General features: G+C 40.7%; 1 protein-coding gene across 1 annotated transcript in view; it reads right to left on the minus strand.

The window, feature by feature from the left end:
- Positions 1-16,775: 16,775 nt before the first annotated feature.
- rnf220b (ring finger protein 220b) overlaps positions 16,776-20,284 on the minus strand; it is a 42,036-nt gene continuing 38,527 nt past the window's right edge. The window contains exons 13-15 of the mRNA XM_053504530.1: positions 19,936-20,041; positions 19,699-19,773; positions 16,776-17,422 (exon numbers count right to left, since the gene is read on the minus strand). Coding sequence (XP_053360505.1) covers positions 17,351-17,422; positions 19,699-19,773; positions 19,936-20,041 — 253 coding nt within the window. The 3' untranslated portion in view covers positions 16,776-17,350. The remainder of the gene's footprint in view (positions 17,423-19,698; positions 19,774-19,935; positions 20,042-20,284) is intronic.

Genomic DNA, 20,284 nt, shown 5'->3' on the forward strand with positions numbered 1-20,284 from the left:
CACATTCTTTTTTCTGCTTTTTAAATAAAGCAAGTAAAAAGTGAAATGAAATGAAAAGCACACTGACCTGAATGTATTGCTCTCTCTCTCTCTCTTTCTCTCTCTCTCACACACACACACACAGAGAGAGAGAGAGGGGTCAGGTCTCGTTAGATCACTGTTCGTGCAGGTGAGTTTCCTGTTCTTAGTTGTGGGATTTAATGACCCAGGACATCAGCGACCAGGACAGAGCTAATCCACAGTTAACCTAATTCTACACACACACACACACACACACACACACACTTCCATCCTATTTGTCTTATATCCTTATTTTCTCCAATTTGATACATTAACATTTTACATTCATCTGACCCTAATGATCACGAAAGGATGACTTCAGATCATTGTGTATGATGGAGTATGGCATTTCTTTTATAATTAATTCGGTAAATAAAATCACACTGTGTCATGCTAACGATTAATGACAAGGTGGTGTATGAAGTGACATGAGGTGCTGTAACCACACTAAAAATCTCAAGTAATCATATAATCGTATCCCTTTTTATACTACAGCAATTTGCTAATAATTAAAATAGTTTTTTTTTTCATTAGAACACAATATTCATGTAAAACGTGTCTTTAATCAAGACAAAAACAAAACAAGTTCTTGTAGTCACTTACACATACAGCAGCTACTGTATAAACAGGTGACTCCTTGCCAGCTCTATTTTACTTCTCATGTTACCAAGAAACTACTAAATATATGAATTCCCTAAATGGGCTATTTCAAGACTAACATGTCATGTCTATGTATTATAAGTCCTAACAATATTACTGGTATATATACTGTAATCAGGTTGGAAAAAAATACAGGGCTGTATTATTATAATAATGCACTAGAAATTTGTGGACCTCAAGCTGCTACATAATAAACCTTATTTAATATATTGAATAAAAAAAAATTGTGACTTGTTCACATTATCACATTCTCTCCTGCCACCTATTAATACATTGCTTACCATCACTTCAGCCCCAGAAACTCAGTAATCTGTCAACTGGTTTAAGGATTCTTTGAGAAGGCTTCCATAGAGAAAGTCACCACCACCACCACGTCAACGTCTGGAGACGTCTTGTTCCTGTTCCTACCTCTGCACATAGAGTGTCATTCTCAACAACAGCCTGAAAGTTCACCAGTAACACTGTGGATTCAGTACCTTCAAGCACTTGCCCCATCATTTCCATGCTCCATAAATAAAAATAAAATATTCCACACATAAAAACTTAGAATTTTCATAATAAAAATATTTTAAAAAGCTAATCATGGGTCTCTTAATGCATGGCCTTTAACCCGGGACTTCCTGCATCCTTCTATGGGAACTTGAATCCGAGAGGCACCAACCTTTTTGATAGCAAGGTCTATGCCGTATGTAAATGTAAGGCAGACTATAGCAAATGTGGCAGGACTTCTAAAGCTCCCTAAATATAAGGTAATATATATTTATATAATATGAATATATAAGTTTGTTGGCAAGATAGTATTGCATCATGAGTCCAGGTCCTGTCATGTCACCAGACATGTCATGTCACTACGGGTATTCATTGGAGGTTACAGATGAGTTTCTGCCTCTTCATGGTGTACAGTATACTGTAGTACTACCCAGATGGATTGGACAAGCTCTCAGCTTTCCAGCATGCGTGTTCGCCTGCTGATTGAGTAGGTTGCATGGGATTCTAGTCCCTAGTTCCAGTTTATGTGACGACTGGGACCATCTGCTAGCTGCAATGTCGGGAGCTAACTGCTGCTTTTATTTATTTATTTATCTTGTTGTATTGTGCTGTGTTCATTTCTTTTGTTTAAGTGTTAAATAAAACCTCAATGAACTTATTTTTTTTGATTGAGCTCCCCCTGTGTGTGAAGTTAGAGTATTATTATTATATATATTAGAGTAACACTGACAATGCTAAGGGTATATAAAATATTTACTTTTGTTTGTTTCAGGAGCTAAGCGTCATGATTGGTGGTAATGGGCTGATGTTGCCGTGGGCTAAAAAAGGCAGCCATAGGCACAGAGGGTTTTTAAACATAAAGCCTTTTTAATAACATACAACAAAACATAGAATAATAAAAAAAAAACCTAAACGAACAACTCAAACTCTTAACACAGATATACGACTGAACACAGGCTCTTTAAGCGAAACAGTCACAGAGCTTAACCAGGCTAAGAGCTTCACAAAACAAACATGGAGCTGAAGCTAAAACAAAGACAAGACAAACTAGAGACAAGACGAGGCTGGGGACAGGACAAACTTATAAATGAACAGGTTAGTAGTTAGATTTAAAAAAAAAAAAAAAAAAAAAAAACTCTTCTTAGATGTGTTGGACTAATGGGACTTAGTTATTAACCTAGTTAACCCAGTGTAAGTATGTATCCAATGTTGTAAACATTAAAGCACTTTTTGTAAGTCACTCTGGATAAGAGCGTCTGCCAAATGCCTAAATGTAAATGGGTTAGTATCTAATCTGGTTATTGTAGAAATGACCTAACCAGGTTAGTAGTTTGAACCTACGTGGAACAAACACACAAAAGGCTAATCCTACTAGAGGCTAAGCTTTCAAATGGCTAAACACACAAGGAACTAAACAGACACGTGAGTAGACAAACAAGGGGCAAACAGAAACTGGAGACTCACAAAACAGTACTTACATAAACGTTGAAACAAACAACACTTGACGGGACACAACCAGCTCCACAACACACAACCACAATGAACATAAACATAACAAAACCAGAGCCTTTCTAAACAAAATGCCCACATGACATAACTATTATTAATGCTCGACCCAGTTTGCCCAGAGCAAATAGCTATTTATAGCAGGATCTAATGAGCTACCTCGGGTTAGGTGAGCACTCTCATCACCTGACTGAGGTGCCTTCTGGGAAACTGAGTCTACAAACAAAAACTACAACAAACCAAAATATCAGGCACACAGTGCCCTCTAGGGGTGGTCCCTTACACTAAGTGCCTTAGGCTGGATGTATTCCCGGTGGAGGTCTCCCTTTCACAAGTGCTGTGTGTTTATGCACAGGTATAAAGAGATGTTGTGGAGGTGCCCTTTATCGCCTGCTGTAATGCCTCAGCTGCTGTATGCTGAAGCCAGTGATTTCTGAGTATCCCGGTCACCCTAGTGTAAAGTCAATGATTGAGTCTTAGTGTCTTACTGTTAGTGTGTGATTGTTGTTTTTCTTCCTTTGTGGTTGTCCTTTAGTGTGGTGGGACAAATATTCTGTGTCCCACCACACTAATATGCAGTAAATCTTTCAGACTAGTACAATAGCTAAGACCTTTACTAACCTGCAAAGTGACTTTCTGCCAAGTTCAGTTGATACAAAACTGTCCATTCTGAGCTCTATGCCCAACAGCCCTTGTGCACTGTCCCCTTCTCTGGACACTATACACTACATAACAGTCAATAGGCTCTTGTCTTCTCCTAGAAGACCTAGTTCCTGGTAGCTTTAAGGTGGGCAGAGTTACTCCATTTTGCTTTTCAGCCTGACATTTTCTGGTCAAAATGGACAACGGTGGCCATCATGTAGCATCACTAAAGTCCTTAAAATCTTGTATAATAAAAGGTAGCAAGAAATGCTGATTAAATTCAAATTTACTTGGGCAAACATGGTTCCAACTGAGTAGTTGTAATTCCAACAGTTAATTTTCACTCTATAAACCATCTTTTATGAAACACTGTAACAATATTTTGTACCCTGTCCTACATTGGTATTGGTTACCTGCTGTAGAGGTCATTTTACAGATCTCTCTTTCCCCATCTAAGTACATTCCTGAACTGATGAAGGTCTTTTCTTGTAAGTCTTTAAAAAGGGTATAAAGATAACTTAATCATTATTAAAGGCTGCACATGCCATATGCCACTGTTGTTTACAGGAAACACTGGCTCTGACCACTCCATCATATTCATTTACCAGCATGTCATGAGTGGTTTCCCCTGCTCCTGAAGGGCCACTCATAACTACAGGCCTCGGTCCTGGCATCTCTCTCTGAAATAAGTCAAACTACAAGGTAAAACTATCCATATAGTGTGCAAAATCTAGTCAAGGAGACATTATGTACAAAATTCACATAACCCTCAACTTGATTGCTATTTGTGAGGATAAAAAAAAATTTGTAGTTGGTAATACATCTTTTTTTAACATAAAATAGCATAACACATTCCCAAGCGGCTAAGCAGAAAATCCAAACCGATGTTAAAAGAAACATCAGTAAAGCGGATGTGTCATTTGTGCAATCAACTAAAGAACATCTTCAGTGGTGTATGGAATACTTCAATGAACTGTGCAATCACGCCAAGCCACAGCTCATCAACATTCCAAACTACGTGTGATATTGAACCAACTGTCGACAAACAAAAAGTAGCAATAAGAACATTAAAAAATGGAAAAGCACACAGAAGTTACAGCAGAATCTATCAAGGCTGGAGGTGAAGTCCAACTAAATTCACGCATTTCTGGTCAAATCTGGCACTCCAAACAGATTCCAGCTGCCTATAAAAATGCAATGCCATCATGGCAATTAATAAGAAATGAGTAAAAGTTTGGCATACGAACAGCCCCACAAACACGGACACGAGGCGAGGTCTTGCGAGAAAAGGGAATTTTTTTGGGGGGGAGGAAAGAAGTTTTAAAGAAGGTAGGAGGGAATAAACTGGAGAAAAGGTGTGCACGTGATGGTCTGTGGGCAGTGCCCCGCTGGCATGCGGGCACAGGCTGGTGAGCGGTGGCGGCGGGCAAAGTGGCAGCATGGCCCTGCGTGGGCAGCAGCCCGTGCATGGTTCACTCATGACAGCTCTTATTACTACTTTTACTCTATTTCTATTTCTACTCATGGGCGTGGTCTCAGACGGGAGTCCTCTGTGACATCCGGAGGCTGGGTGGCTTTCCCTGGCTGGAAATGGGGGCCTCGAAATGTATCTTCTAGCGGCCTTTTCCTCCCTAGCGGCAGGGTGATGAAATCCGGCTCTGTTTGAGAGTTGACAAAAGACAATAAATAGCAGTAGGATGCTTACAACATACAACAATAACGAGTCTATGGTGCCTGGTTGGAGAAGGAAACACAGATATTATAAAGCCTGACACATTTAAAAATTGGCAGAAAATTATAGATTTTTTGGAAATTAGATGTTTATTAAGCCTTTAAACAAAATCAAAACATTTTTTTTTTGCCAACTCATTTTGTTTATGATATATTTTTTGTATCACATTTGATACATGAGGCTTTTTAGAAACTTTTTGCTTACAACAATGTAGATTTTAGATTAAAAAAAACTATTATGCCTTTCTAACATTTAGAAAACAGAACATTTTAGGCAGTTTTTCTCTTTGTTTTTTTTACATATATCTTTTTTCCAGTTCTTTTTATTTTACTTTGTGGTAGTCACGAAAGCAGTTTCTGTCTTTGTTCAGGCAAAGATACACCTTACACTTCTCGCAGTATACATGTGAGAAGTGATTGCTGGTGCAATGCTTGCATCTTTGTCATGTTTCCCATGTTGGAAAATGATCCATGGCATCCTTTCTGACATCCAGGGGCACACTGCAGCTTGACCTTTTACGGGGTGGTGATGGAGCTGCTTCTAGACAGGATAGTGGTCGTCCAAACTTTTTAGCCTTTCCAGCACTTGTGAGTGAAGTACCAACCATAGCTTGAAACCTTCGCAGAGCCATGGTTTTCATCTTGGGGTCTAGCATCTTCTGGTCTCTTTTGTAGAAGTTCCACGCATTGATGACTGCCACTGTAACAGTGTGCCAACAGATGTACATGTACCATCTTTGGGATCTGAAGCTGAATTTGTAAAGCACAGACAGCATATAAAGGAGATCGACGCCTCCCATGAACGTATTATATGCTTCAACGATGGCTGGTCTGGGAACCATTATGTGAGTTTTGGATTTGCGATCCCAGCGTTTCACATTTCCCATAGGTTCAATGCCCACAAACGAAGAAATCAGGTTCACTGCTTTGTTGTTAAACCATCTTACAATGATGTTGTTGTCCTGGTTCACTCTGAAGTCCACTGACCCTCTTCCATGTTTCTTCAATTCCTTTTCATCCATCATGGTGCAGTTGGTCATCCTGTTCATCCGGATTGTGCCGATGTAGTGGATTTCTCTCTCTTTTAGGTGCTGCACCAAGGGAACTGATGTAAAGTAATTGTCTGCAGAGACCTTGTGATTTTTTCCTGCTGGAAGTGTTGATGTCATTTTCAGCACAACTTCTCCTGTAACACCCACTTCTGATTTTTCTCTGTCTTGATGTTCTGCACCTTGACAAACATCAAAGTCATAAAGAAAGCCACTTAGTCCAGCACGTTCCCACATCTTAAAACCCCATTTGTGAGGTTTTGCAGGCATGTACACACGTAGATGAGATTTTCCCTTAAATGGCACCATAATTTCATCTACTGCATGACATTCGTCAGGAGGTATGCAAAGAAACTGTTCTCACAGTTCTTGTAACCATGGCCTAAGCTTCCACAGTTTATCTTTCTTTGCATCATCAGAAACACTGAAATTGTCCTGAAAGTGAATCAGTGTAAGCAATTTCAGAAACCGATCTCGAGACATTACATCACAAACTGCAGGAAGCTTTGTCTCCATCTCCCAATATGCTCTCACGCAGGACATCTGCACTAACCCCATATGCATGTACATGCCTAGAACTTGCTCTATGTCTTTGGCAGTTGTGTTAATCGACTTGCCCTCTTTTTGTATGCTGCACAGATTTGTTTGTTCTGCCGTTTCCTGTAGCATTTCATCAGTAACAAACTGTTTGAAATACATGTATGGAGTCCAGTTACACCTGTCTTCTGTCCCTTCATCATCGGATGCAATGAAATCGACAGATGGAGGTTGAAATTGTGTTTTTCTCCATCTATATTCTTTCTTTTTTGCATTATCCTTCACTGACTGCTTTTTGATTGTGTCCTGTGTTGTTGGGACCTCAACTTCTATGCTGCTCTGGACTACACTTTCTTCTTGATAATCTTTCTCATCACTGCTGTCTGAACTTCCTTTATTATTCATGGCCTGGGGAACCCATTCCTCATCATTCTCCTCTTCCTCTAACTGCTCTAAGTCACTTGAACTGCCATCCATTATTATGTCGATGACATTTTCAAGATGCTTCCCTTTTCTCTCTTCTTCCTCTATTCTTTTTGACACATAAATTGATGAACCCGGCATATTGATAATGATTTTAGAGGAATTATTACTGTAAAAATGACAAATGTATTTGTGGTAAGCATATTGCAGTACAAAAATTTAATATGTGCTTTTTTAACACAATTAATATTTTAATATGGCATTTCAGTCATTAATTAGATTAACTGAATCATCCCAATATTGTATGTGTTTGCATTGCGGTAGTCATAAAGTAGATTACATTACAACAATGTGACATGACATCTGAGGGTTAAGGGCCTTGCTCAAGGGCCCAACAGTGACAACTTGATGGTTGTGGGGTTTGAACCTGGGATCTTCTGAACCATAGTCCAATGCCTTAACCACTGAGCTACCCCCAGCCCACTGGGTTGTCAGTCCAGTCCCATTGTATTAAGGAGTCAGATGGCTTGCAGGAAGGATGTGACGGCTCAAATGCTTCGGTAGCTTTTTCCAAATGGCAGGAGTGTGTGTGTGTGTGTATGATCAGCCCGTGTCATTGGGCACCATGCCTCATACACACACAGACCCCCACTACTTTCACCCTCACAGACACACACACACTTTTCTCTCTGCTCAGAAACACTGCTCTGTCGCGATTCTTTTCGAAGGTAAATGTAGGTTAATTTGTTTTATTTTTACTTTACAGCAGTAATTCTGTTTTTTTCCAGAATTTAATTGGTTTTCGAGTGTTATGGAACACGAGCCGCTTCTGGAACGAATTATGCTCGTAATCAAAGGTTCCACTGTATATATTTGGCAGATGTAAAGCATAAATGTTTATGTTTTTTGTGTTAGTTCATTTTTATTTTATATTATTATTAAGGAGCAACATGTTTGTGCGCTTTAAAAAAATTAGTTCTGTTTTTAAATAAAGGGCTGGAAATGAACGCTTTTCTTGTTTTTGGTTTTTCTCAGATTAATTGATTAATTGAAAAAATAATCGGCAGATTAATCGATTATTAAAATAACCGCTAGTTGCAGCCCTATAGACATATCACGACTATACCCGAGCTCTTGGTGAGGTCATATCTTCACATGGTTTTTTATACCTTTGTTATACAGATTGCAACACTCAAGTTTCTACCCAAAATCAACATGTCTGGCAGACGTCTCATCCTGCATGACCTCAAAAGCTGAAACTCTAAATTAAACTGCCGTTCATCCCAGGTGATTTATCCCCCGATTACCTTGTGATCTCCCTGGACAATAATCAGATCACTCCTTCAGTCACTGCCTGTAATCTTAGGGTAATTCTGGACGGTAATTCAACGGACGACGCCATCTCCACCACACTCCACCTGGCACTGACACACCTTGACAAGAAGGACACCTACGTCAGAATGCTGTGTTCAGCATTCAATACAATCATCCCCCAGCACCTGATCGGGAAGCTGAGCCTACTGGGCCTGTACACCTCCCTCTGTAACTGGATCCTAGACTTTCTGACGGAAAGACCTCAGGCAGTGCGAATTGGGAACTATACGTCCAGCACCACCACACTGAGCACCGGGCCCCCCCCCCAGGGCTGTGTGCTCAGTCCCCTGCTGTTCACGCTGCTGACACATGATTGTGTAGTGACACACAGCTCCAATCATATCATCAAGTTTGCTGATGGCACGACTGTGGTGGGTCTCATCAGCAAAACGACGAGTCATCATACAGAGAGGAAGTGCAGAGGCTAATGGACTGGTGTAAAGACATCAACCAGTATCTGAACGTCGACAAGACAAGACGGAGCGATCACTCTCCGCTCAGCATTGACGGCTCTTCTGTGAATATCATCAAGAGCACAAAATCCCTAAGTGACCACCTGGAGGACAACCTCACCTGGTCCCCAGAGCATTCGGGCACTCACATCGACTATGTAACAGTTTATACCCACAAGCCCCAAAGGGACTGGACTGATAAATACACACACACACACACATACGCACACATACTTATCATTCAGACAAACTATATAACATCAGGACTGAACTGACAAACACACACACGCACAATCACCCTGATCTACAACCATCTCACAATTGTTCATACCTACCTGAACTGCTCTTTGCAATATTTGCACAATATTTTTTGAATCATTGCTGCTACTCAGAAATGCCAAATGTTTACTGTTTCTCTTCCCACTACCTCAATACCTCATCACAAAAAAAGTACTGTAACGTCTTGTCATGTACTTTATTCTGTAGCTCTTTGTTTTGTTACGTCCCCAGGTCTAGGGTCCCAGGGCGTAATAATTAATAAAATCTTACAACCGACTTTGGTCTTTGTTTTCTTTTATTTTTTTTACACACACACACACACACACACACACACACACCGGAAGCTCTCGGCTTCAGGGTTGGGCCAAGGCCAAAACAACAAACAAAAACCCTGCCCTATCTCCTCCCAGAAACTAACTAAACTACAAAGAAAAACTAAACCAAAAACACAGGGCTAAACTGACTCCCTAACTAAACATTGAAAACAGGAGAAAACGGGTCTAACTAAAATGGCACCCAACCCCTACTGCTTCCATAAAAGAAATACATATATAAACAAAAAGATAACTATTTACAATATCTACAACCATATAACATTTAACATAAACACAAGAGACCAAAACACACACCACACAAGCTCACAACACAGGCGCGACCAACAGCTCAATTTTCAATACACAAACAAGCACAAACAACATCTCCAAAAATATCACACAGCACGCGCTTCCGGCTTCCCTCGATGATCTTAAAAAGACGTGCTGGTCCAAAGACGGCCAATCCCGGCGCACGTCACGCACGTCCAATCAGGGCGGGGCCACCTGCAGGAAAGGGAAAGCGAGAGAGAGAGAGAGAAAGAGCGCGCGCGCACGCCGCCACCAGCATCCGCGCCTCTACACTTACATTTACATGCCACACACACGGGCATGTAACACCCCCACCCATAAAAGTCAAAATCCTATTTTGACTAAAAACATACGGAACGACAACAAAAAAATTATTGTTCACGACCTAGATAATGCGTCCGCTAAAATATTTTCTGTACCCTTTTTATGCCTTATGTCGAGGTTAAAACTTTGGATAATTAGTGACCACCGCATCAGCCTCTGATTTGAATTCGCCATTCGGAGCAGGAAGACTAAGGGATTGTGGTCTGTATAGACTACGACAGGTAGAGAACTACCTCCGACATAAACTTCAAAATGCTGAAGGGCGAGGAGCAATGCTAAGGCCTCCTTCTCAATAGTGCTATAATGCAGTTGTGCTTTTGAAAATTTTTTTGAGAAGTAGCACACAGGATGGTCAATTTCTGCCTCGGTTTCTTGTAATAAAACCGCACCTGCGCCCAATGCGCTTGCATCCACCTCTAACTTAAATGGCTTAGAAAAGTCAGGGGCGGATAGAACCGGCGCACTACACATAAGATCTTTGGCAGCATTAAAAGCATTATCACATTCGACACTCCAAGCGAAGGTTTTGGATTCACTCAGTAAGTCTGTTAAAGGGCACACAACAGAGGAAAAATTTTTGCAGAACGCACGGTAATACCCAATCATTCCCAGAAAGCGGCGCAGCTCCCTTTTGACTTGGGAATGGAAAAATTCCTGATTGCTTCCACTTTGGCGCTAACAGGACGCACCTGGCCCTGGCCAACCTGCTTACCCAAGTAAGTGACCACAGCTTTCCCGAATTCACATTTTTTTAAATTTACCGTTAACGACGCTTTGTCTAAACGAGCAAATACCGTGCGTAGCAAGTTTATGTGGGCACTCCACGAATTTGAATAAACGACCACATCGTCCAGATATGCTTCGCAATTTTTCACGCCAGATAAAACTTTGTGCATTAACCTTTGGAAGGTAGCTGGAGCATTTCGCATACCAAAGGCCATAACGGTATACTGTAAGAAATTATCTGGTGTTACGAATGCGGAGATATCCGAAGCACGCTGCGTAAGTGGCACCTGCCAATAACCTTTTAACAAATCCAATTTTGTTACAAAGGACGAGGCACTAACACGGTCAACACAGTCTTCCATTCTGGGCAACGGAAAGCAATCTGCTTTGGTGACACTATTCACCTTTCTGTAATCCGTACAAAATCTAAAAGAAGCATCGGGTTTCAGCACCAACAGACACGGTGAGCTCCACGGGCTCGAACTGGGAATGGCTAAACCATGTTCAAGCAGGTACTCTACCTCTCCTCTCATCACTTCTCTCTTCTGGGGATTAACACGATAAGGATGTTGTTTTATCGGTGACGAGTGTGTAAGTTCGACATCATGGAATAGCACATGGGTTTGTCTGGGAATGTCTGAAAAGAGAGAAGAGAACTCATAAATCAGAGAAATCACATCTGTTCTTTGGGAGGATGAGAGGTAGGATAAATGTTCCTTTAAACTTCCCAGTATGTCAGAATTAGACAGTTTATTGGTAGACATATTGCTGTGTTTATCTAAACCATCATTTTCAGGCTCAACTTCAAGAAATGGAGAAACAGTTGCCACAGATGACATTTTTACATCAGGCTCCACAGACGTTGCTCTATTCAAGTAACGCTTTAACATATTCACATGACACACACGAGTTTTTTTCCTACGCTCAGGAGTTCGAATTTGGTAATTAACTTCACTCAACTTCCTTTCCACTACATAGGGTCCAGAAAACCTGGCTGTTAATGATGACCCTGGAAGAGGAAGGAGGACCAACACTAAATCTCCTGGCTGAAAATTCCGTGAAACAGTCTTTATGTCAAAACGTTTCTTCATTTCTACTTGCTTTGAAGACAAATTTGCTTTTGCCATGTCCCACACACGATTTAAATTTTTACGCATTTGAGCCACATAATCACATATAGTCACTGTTTTTTTCTTTGTCAATAAAAACTGTTCTTTTAAAAGTTTCAGAGGTCCACGTACCGTATGTCCAAAGACTAGCTCGGCTGGGCTGAAGCCCAAAGATTCCTGGACCGTCTCACGGACTGCAAACATCAACATAGGCAGCCCTTCCTCCCAGTCCTTTCCCGTTTCCACACAGAAAGCACGGAGCATGGACTTGAGAGTTTGGTGAAATCTTTCAAGCATACCTTGTGATTCAGGATGGAAGGCACTTGAAAGCTGGTGCTTAACAGCTAGTTCACGAAGCACCTGAGTAAAAAGCTTAGAGGTAAAATTAGACCCTTGGTCTGTTTGGATAATTTTTGGTAATCCAAATAGTGAAAAGAATTTAATCATTTCTTTCGCCACTAATTTAGCTTTTATACTGCGCAATGGGATGGCTTCCGGAAAACGAGTGGTAGCACACATAAGAGTAAGTATATATTGATGACCTGATTTAGACCTTGGTAATGGTCCCACACAGTCTATAACTATATGTTCAAATGGTTCTCCCATTACAGGGATTGGATGTAAAGGGGCAAGAGGAATGACCTGATTTGGTTTACCCGTCAGCTGACAAACATGGCATGACCGGCAGTGAGCACTAACATCAGCTTTTAAACCAGGCCAAAAAAACGATCTTAAAATACGATCATAGGTCTTTCTAATCCCTAAATGGCCAGATAGAACATGGTCATGAGCAAGTTTTAATATTTGTGAACGATAATTCAACGGAACAACAATTTGTTGAACACTATCAACATTTTTCCACTGTCTCATCAACACATCGTTATCAAGATAAAACATCACATTTTCATTAGGAACCACTAGCTTATCAGAAATAGCTTTAAAACATTTAACCAATGTTGAATCAGCCTTCTGCGCCGCCGCTAATTGCGAGCGTCCCATCTGTAACGGTAAAACGTCATGGTTAGGTAAAATTGGTTCAACACACAGTTTTCCCGTCACAGGTGTAGATTGCATAAAAGAATCAGACAAATCCAGTACATCATCAAATTTTCGTGCTTGTGCACGTGTAACTACACATGATGAAAATACAGCAGGAAATTGAGAAGAGAGGTCACTTTTCACATCTGTTATGGGGGTATCTACAACAATTGGTTGTGGAAAAACAACACCACCAGCTAGGTCATTTCCTAAAATAATCTGTACTCCGTCAACAGGGAGTTCAGCACAAATTCCAACACACACTTCACCCTTCACTATGTCAGTTTGAAGGTAGACAGTATGGAGCGGAACTTTAACACAGCCTGCTCCTATACCCCTTAAAATTACATCAGCCCCCGTGTACGTTTTCTGTGACAAAGGTAGTGTGCCAGCTAGCATCAAGCTTTGGGCTGCACCTGTATCCCGCAGAACAGTCACTGACCTGGGAATGCCTTCCGAGCTGTCTGCCACCCATCCCTGCAACATGAAGGGTTTATATGCCGATATTGTTGGATCAGGTAAAACATGTTCCCTTTGTCTTTTAATAAAACCTACAGTTTTAGATTTCACTGATGCATTTTTTTTCCTTTTCCAGGCTTCGCAGTCTGAAATAAGATGACCTTCACTGAGGCAATAAAAACAGACTCTACCTCCCCCTGTGCGATACTGAGAACTTCTAAAAACTCCTCCCCTCGCCGGTCTCACACCACCAGCCGAAGGATTCACCTGCCCTTCCACCCCACGGACGGCAAATTTATCAGTTCTCAACGTGGGAGTAAAAACTGTTCGGTGTGTTAAAACGAACTCGTCAGCCAGCACAGCGGCTGCTGACAGAGACGTAACTTTCTGTTCGTTTAAGTGAATGACTATATTTTCAAACATACAGTTTTTAAAGTCTTCTAGTAAAATTAACTCTTTTAAGGCTTCAAAGGTAGTAGTTTTAGTTGCCGCACACCACTTTTCAAAAAGAGCTTGCTTTTCTCGGGCGAACTCAACAAAAGTTTGTTTGTCTATCTTCTTATGCGCTCTAAATTTTTGTCTATACGCCTCCGGTACTAACTCATAAGCACGAAGAACAGTTTGTTTAACCACGTCGTAATCTAGACTTTGTTCTATTGGCAACGCTGAACAAACGTCTTGCGCTTTGCCGGTTAGCTTACATTGTAAAAGTAGAGCCCACATCGCTCTTGGCCACTGCAAAGTAGCTGCAACACGTTCAAAGGCTATAAAATAGCTATCCACTTCGGTTTCTCTAAACGGAGGGACTAAATTAATATGTTTGCTCACGTCAAAATTCGGCAAAGGAATAGTTACTGGGGCAGAAACGACACTAGAAGAGACCGGCGCAGGCCCCGTAGGTAACTGAGCAAATGACGGAGAAGCAGGGGAACTCTCCAACGCGCTCTCAGCCCGGTGAAGCCGGCTGTGATCTCGCTGAAAACGCTCCCTCTCCATCTCAAGCTCTAGCTCCCTTAAACGAAGCCTTTTTGCCTCAGTTTCTTCTCGTTTAATTTCCAATTCTATTTCTTTTGCTTTTAAAATTAATAGTTGGTCCGAATTTGTGAATAATGACGTGGGAGGTGGTGCAGTTAATTGGTACCTGGAAGTTGTGGGTGAGTGTGGCGTAGATGGTGGCTTCACGTCGACTTCCGTCGGCGTTGAAGAGCTTCTATCGTCAGCATCCCTTCCAGACTCCTCAGGCAGGATCTGCTGTTTAACCAATTGTTTATATAAAATTTTTTGGAATGGAATTTTTTGCAATGGACGAGCCCCCACTTGTTACGTCCCCAGGTCTAGGGTCCCAGGGCGTAATAATTAATAAAATCTTACAACCGACTTTGGTCTTTGTTTTCTTTTATTTTTTTACACACACACACACACACACACACACACCGGAAGCTCTCGGCTTCAGGGTTGGGCCAAGGCCAAAACAACAAACAAAAACCCTGCCCTATCTCCTCCCAGAAACTAACTAAACTACAAAGAAAAACTAAACCAAAAACACAGGGCTAAACTGACTCCCTAACTAAACATTGAAAACAGGAGAAAACGGGTCTAACTAAAATGGCACCCAACCCCTACTGCTTCCATAAAAGAAATACATATATAAACAAAAAGATAACTATTTACAATATCTACAACCATATAACATTTAACATAAACACAAGAGACCAAAACACACACCACACAAGCTCACAACACAGGCGCGACCAACAGCTCAATTTTCAATACACAAACAAGCACAAACAACATCTCCAAAAATATCACACAGCGCGCGCTTCCGGCTTCCCTCGATGATCTTAAAAAGACGCGCTGGTCCAAAGACGGCCAATCCCGGCGCACGTCACGCACGTCCAATCAGGGCGGGGCCACCTGCAGGAAAGGGAAAGCGAGAGAGAGAGAGAGAAAGAGCGCGCGCGCACGCCGCCACTAGCATCCGCGCCTCTACACTTACATTTACATGCCACACACACGGGCATGTAACAGTTTGCACATTTGCACTTTGTTGTCTGTTGTCTTTTGTTGACTCTTTTTTGTATAGAAATAGTTTTTACTTAAAATGTACACACTTAAATGAACTTAAAAATGTAAATCTATCATATCTGAGCCAATCAGCTAATTAGATCTCTTAGTAGCTAGCTAGTTCCGGTAAAGTGTGTTGTTAATTTATGTTGTTGCATGTATGTAGCACGTTGGTCCTGGAGGAACGTTGTTTCGTTTTACTGTGTACTAAACTGGATGTGGTTGGAATGACAATAAAAACCGACTTGACTTGACATTTCCTAAAATTGTTTGCTACGATTTTTGAACAAATGAACAATAAACACCAAACCCAGCCCCCCAACACCACCCCCCCCCCTAAAAAAAAGGGCAAGAAAAAGATCTCCTTGTGAAATATGTGGATATTTATTTACAGGTAATTAATATCAGATCAAAACTATGAAAAGTGCTTTATCGCTCTGACGCTCAGTACAGACATGAACAAAACTAGCGCTAAACGCTGTGCTAAAGAAAACTCACATCTTAGGTTTAAATAAGTAACAATGCTCCATTACGATATTTAATCTTTCATTTCAGAGTTTTCGCTTTTCACATACACAATGCTGCCGCGCCTAGTCACCAAATACTTCGCTTATACACACACTTCATTTAACATGAATTATCATGGAATCAAACCAATTTTAACACTCTGAACCCCTATATTAAGATCACTATCAATATTATGTATATTAAAGCAGAGAAAGAAAAAACAAGTATGTATTTTGACGTGGTTTTCATGTGTTTAGTTGTTAATGCTACCAGGATATATATATATATTAAATAATGCAAGTTTTAATCTAAGGGTATAGAAATCTGAGGCTCTGCACATGGAAAGTGCTCCTGATTCATTAAAATCTTTTGTAGCCTTTAAGTGTTGGAAAGATTAATGAAAAGTATCGTAATAACTATCAGAAATCTTTGTAATGTAACAACCTTTTTTACACAAATTTAATAATTAATAATGGTTAAAAAAAAAAGTAATGACTAAAATCTTACTCTATAGTTACAGGCTCATATTTAGTCGTCCAGGGAACATTCCTGAAAACCTATTTAACATATTAAATTACAAAATCAGTACAAGTTAATAAACATACAAATGTACAAGTTTTCTTGCTTAATATATTTACATCATGAGAGAGGGAGAGAGAGCGAGAGAGAGAGAGAGAGAGAGAGAGAGAGCATCCTGTCTTTGAGTCTCTTTTGACCTCTGTAGTCATAAAGGGTTTCATTTAGAGTTTAAAGGCCAAGTTAATATTTCTGTAGGGAAACTTGCTGGTGTTCAGATTCGGCTTACGCATCTGTTTAAGTGGATTTTCTAAAGTTTACATTCAGATTATTTTAATCACATCTTTGAGGTTGCCAGATTGTTGTATTAAAAAAACACCAGCTTTTGAGTGTGTGTGAGTGTGTGTGAGTGTAGTTACAGCCCCTGTACAGTTTAATGTGACATGTTGTAGTTACATCTAACAGTCAGATGATGGCGCCAGACTTGCACTGCTCCTCACTCGAGCTGGGTTGATGCCAAGACAAGCACAGAGGTCAGAACTGAGTGTCTATAGTTACATCAAATGGTCTGATGTGTATAATTACTGCCTTTAATCCTCACTTTGCTCAACTCTCAATTTCAGAATACGACCCAAAGTGACCAAACTACCGGGAAGTTCATGTTTAAACCACTCAAGCGTCAAAATCTGAACAAAGAAAATTTTCTTAATGGAAGAAACAAAACAAAAAGACAGAAAGTCTTCAGGAAGCGTTGTTTTTCCCGGCGCTGCGGCGCAGCCTCGTCACAAATACACACGCCGCAGGTCACCTGGGGAAGTGATGGTGTTACACTGCGGACACAGCTTCTTCGCTCCCTGGAAACACACGATTCAGGTCAGAGTTTCATTTTAAGCATTTACACTAACTGAACTGTAAATGTTTTCATGCTTAAACCACCATGTTCACTATGTAGTGCACTAGTTTGAGATTAATTATGTATTTAAGTGGGTCGAAGTTAGCGATACGGTCAGCAATAACCCTAACCCTAATCGTAATTCAGCACTCATGCAAAATGTTATCTCATCATCAGAGGTGGAAAGTAACGAATTACATTTAATCACGTTAGTTGAGTTAACTTGTAATTGAGTAGTTTTTTTGGAGAACAAACACGCTAAACTCACAAGAACGATGGAGGCGGACAAAACAGATGCCAGTGATGCAGACCAGCTGAAAGCGAAATGCCATCAAATGAAGCAAATGATTCCACTAAAAACCCCATTGCAACGGCCACTATTATGTTCTACAGACTTATGCAAAAGTTTAGGCACCCCTTGATAAATAACAGATTTCTGTGATTTTTTAATTGAAATGATGTTAACAAAGGAAATGGAAAAAAATGCACAATATTTTCAGCAAACATTGATGGATAGTTACTTCTTATTCCATAAATTAAACAAACAAACAAGCAAAAAAAAAAATATTATGGCACTGTGCAAAAGTTCGGCTACCTTAAGAGTTCCAGAGTCTCAGATTCCTTTTACAAGGTTTCAGACCTTAATCAGGTCATTAGATCTGATGCATGGCAACAGCTGTCATTAGTAAATGCCAATTTCAAATCTTTACAAATACTTTCATTCTTCAAACCCTGTGCACACACTTGCGGACACTCAAGAACCATGTGTTCCTCTAAGCAGCTGTGTAAGACTCTGAAAATGAAAGTTATTGATGCCCACAACGCAGGAGAAGGCTACAAGAAGATAGCAAAGAGTTGTCAGCTTGCAGTTTCCACAGTGAGAAATGTAATTAAAAGATGGCAGTTCAGGGGTACTGTGGAGGTCAAGATGAGATCTGGAAGACCAAGAAAACTCTCGGGGAGAACTGCTCGTATGCTGGTCAGAAAGATGAATCAAAAACCCCCATTTGACTGCAAAAAACCTGCAGGAAGATTCAGCAGACTCAGGATTGGTGGTGCACCGTTCCACAAGAACTTCATGGTATAGTCAGCAGAAGAAAACCTTACCTGCATCCCCATCATAAAATCCAACGTCAGAAGTATGCAGCAGAACATCTATAGAAGCCTGATGCGTTTTGAAAACAAGTGCTGTGGACTGATGGAGTTAAAATAAAACACTTTGGCCACAATCAGCAAAGGCATGTTTAGAGAAAAAAGGAGCAGCATCTAATGGAAAGAACACCTTGCCAACTATCATGCCTGGATCTATCATGCTATCTATCATAAAGCTGAAAAGAGGACGGCTTCTACAACAGGACAATGATCCTAAAATCCCTCGAAATCCATTATGGAATAAGTCAAGAGACGCAAGCTGAAGGTTTTGGATTGACCATCACAGTCCCCCGATTTAAACATCATTAAAAAAAATTTGTGGGTAGATCCTAAAAGAGCTGTGCATGCAAGACAACAGAAGAATATTACAGAACTAGAAGCCTTTAGCAAGAAAGAATGAGAGAAAATCAGAATCTGTCATTTATCAAGGGGTGCCTAAACTTTTGCGTAAGACTGTATAACACACTATGTATGTATGTTTCCCTAGAGTAGAGCTGCCGTCCCGTCCTCTGTGTGTGCACTGCGGAGGTGTGTGTATGAGAAGGAGAGAAAGGAGTAGGAGCTCAGCTGCTCCCCGCCGAAACGCTCTGTTCTTTTACCCTTTTCTTTACTTTTACTTTATGTTTTGTATTATAATTTATAAATATGCAAAGCTATTTATTCAATTAAAAACAACTAGCTTGAGATTTATATCCGCTTGTCTTTATTGAACTACACTAGAATCCCCCCATCCCACCCCCGCTGTTATAAAAACGTAACTCAGTAACTTTTAAGACATTTTAAAATAATTTTTTTTACTAAAACTTGAATTCTATTTCTGTGGTTATTTAATCTTTTTTAAATTTGAGAACGCCAATTAGCCTAATCTGCGGTCTTTGGACTGTGGGAGGAAACCAGAGTACCCGGAGGAAACCCACCAAGCGCGGAGAGAACATGCAAACTCCATACACACAGAGGTGTTCATGTTGTTGTTTGCTAGTGATGAAGCCCATAGAATCTATCTGGTGCCCTTTAGACAGCCTGAGTCCACTACATTAGTACTGTAAAGTGTGTGTGTGTGTGTGTGTGTGTGTGTGTGTGTCTCACCAGTGTACGGAGCCAGCACTCTTCACAGTGCACGTGCCAACACTGGATGGAAGCCAGCGGGATCGTATACGAGTCCTGCAAACAACAACCAGCGCTGTTCAGGACCTTCACAGGACACGTGAACGTGAAAATGTGACACGTTTAAAATGATAAAATCCAATGACATTTCGCGGTTTTCTTTACAACGAGCATGCTGTTCAGAAGCACTAACGTTGCTTTGTAACCTTACGGCCTCACCATGCAGATAAGACATTTGATCCGGTGTCCTCGAGTCAGCTGCTTCTCCAGGTCTCGGATCCGTGACTTCAGCGCTTCCAGGGTGTTTAAAGAATCACCAGACGGCCTGGAACACAAACACACAGAAACACATTCACACACACGCGATGACAAAAACAAATGTTCGACTTTTTTCTTATTAAATACTTCAGTGCATGTCATTCCTGTTTCAAGTGTGAAAATCGAACTGTCATGAGAGCCGGGCGGAAGGGGCGGAGCTTGTAAGGTTTCCAGTTAATATTGCCTCATCTGGAGGTTTTATTCTGGAAGATAAGCGAGATAAGTAATAATTTGCAGCAGTATATTCAAT

Source organism: Clarias gariepinus, chromosome 9 (genome assembly GCF_024256425.1).
Source record: "Clarias gariepinus isolate MV-2021 ecotype Netherlands chromosome 9, CGAR_prim_01v2, whole genome shotgun sequence".
NCBI classification, from domain to species: Eukaryota; Metazoa; Chordata; class Actinopteri; order Siluriformes; family Clariidae; genus Clarias; species Clarias gariepinus.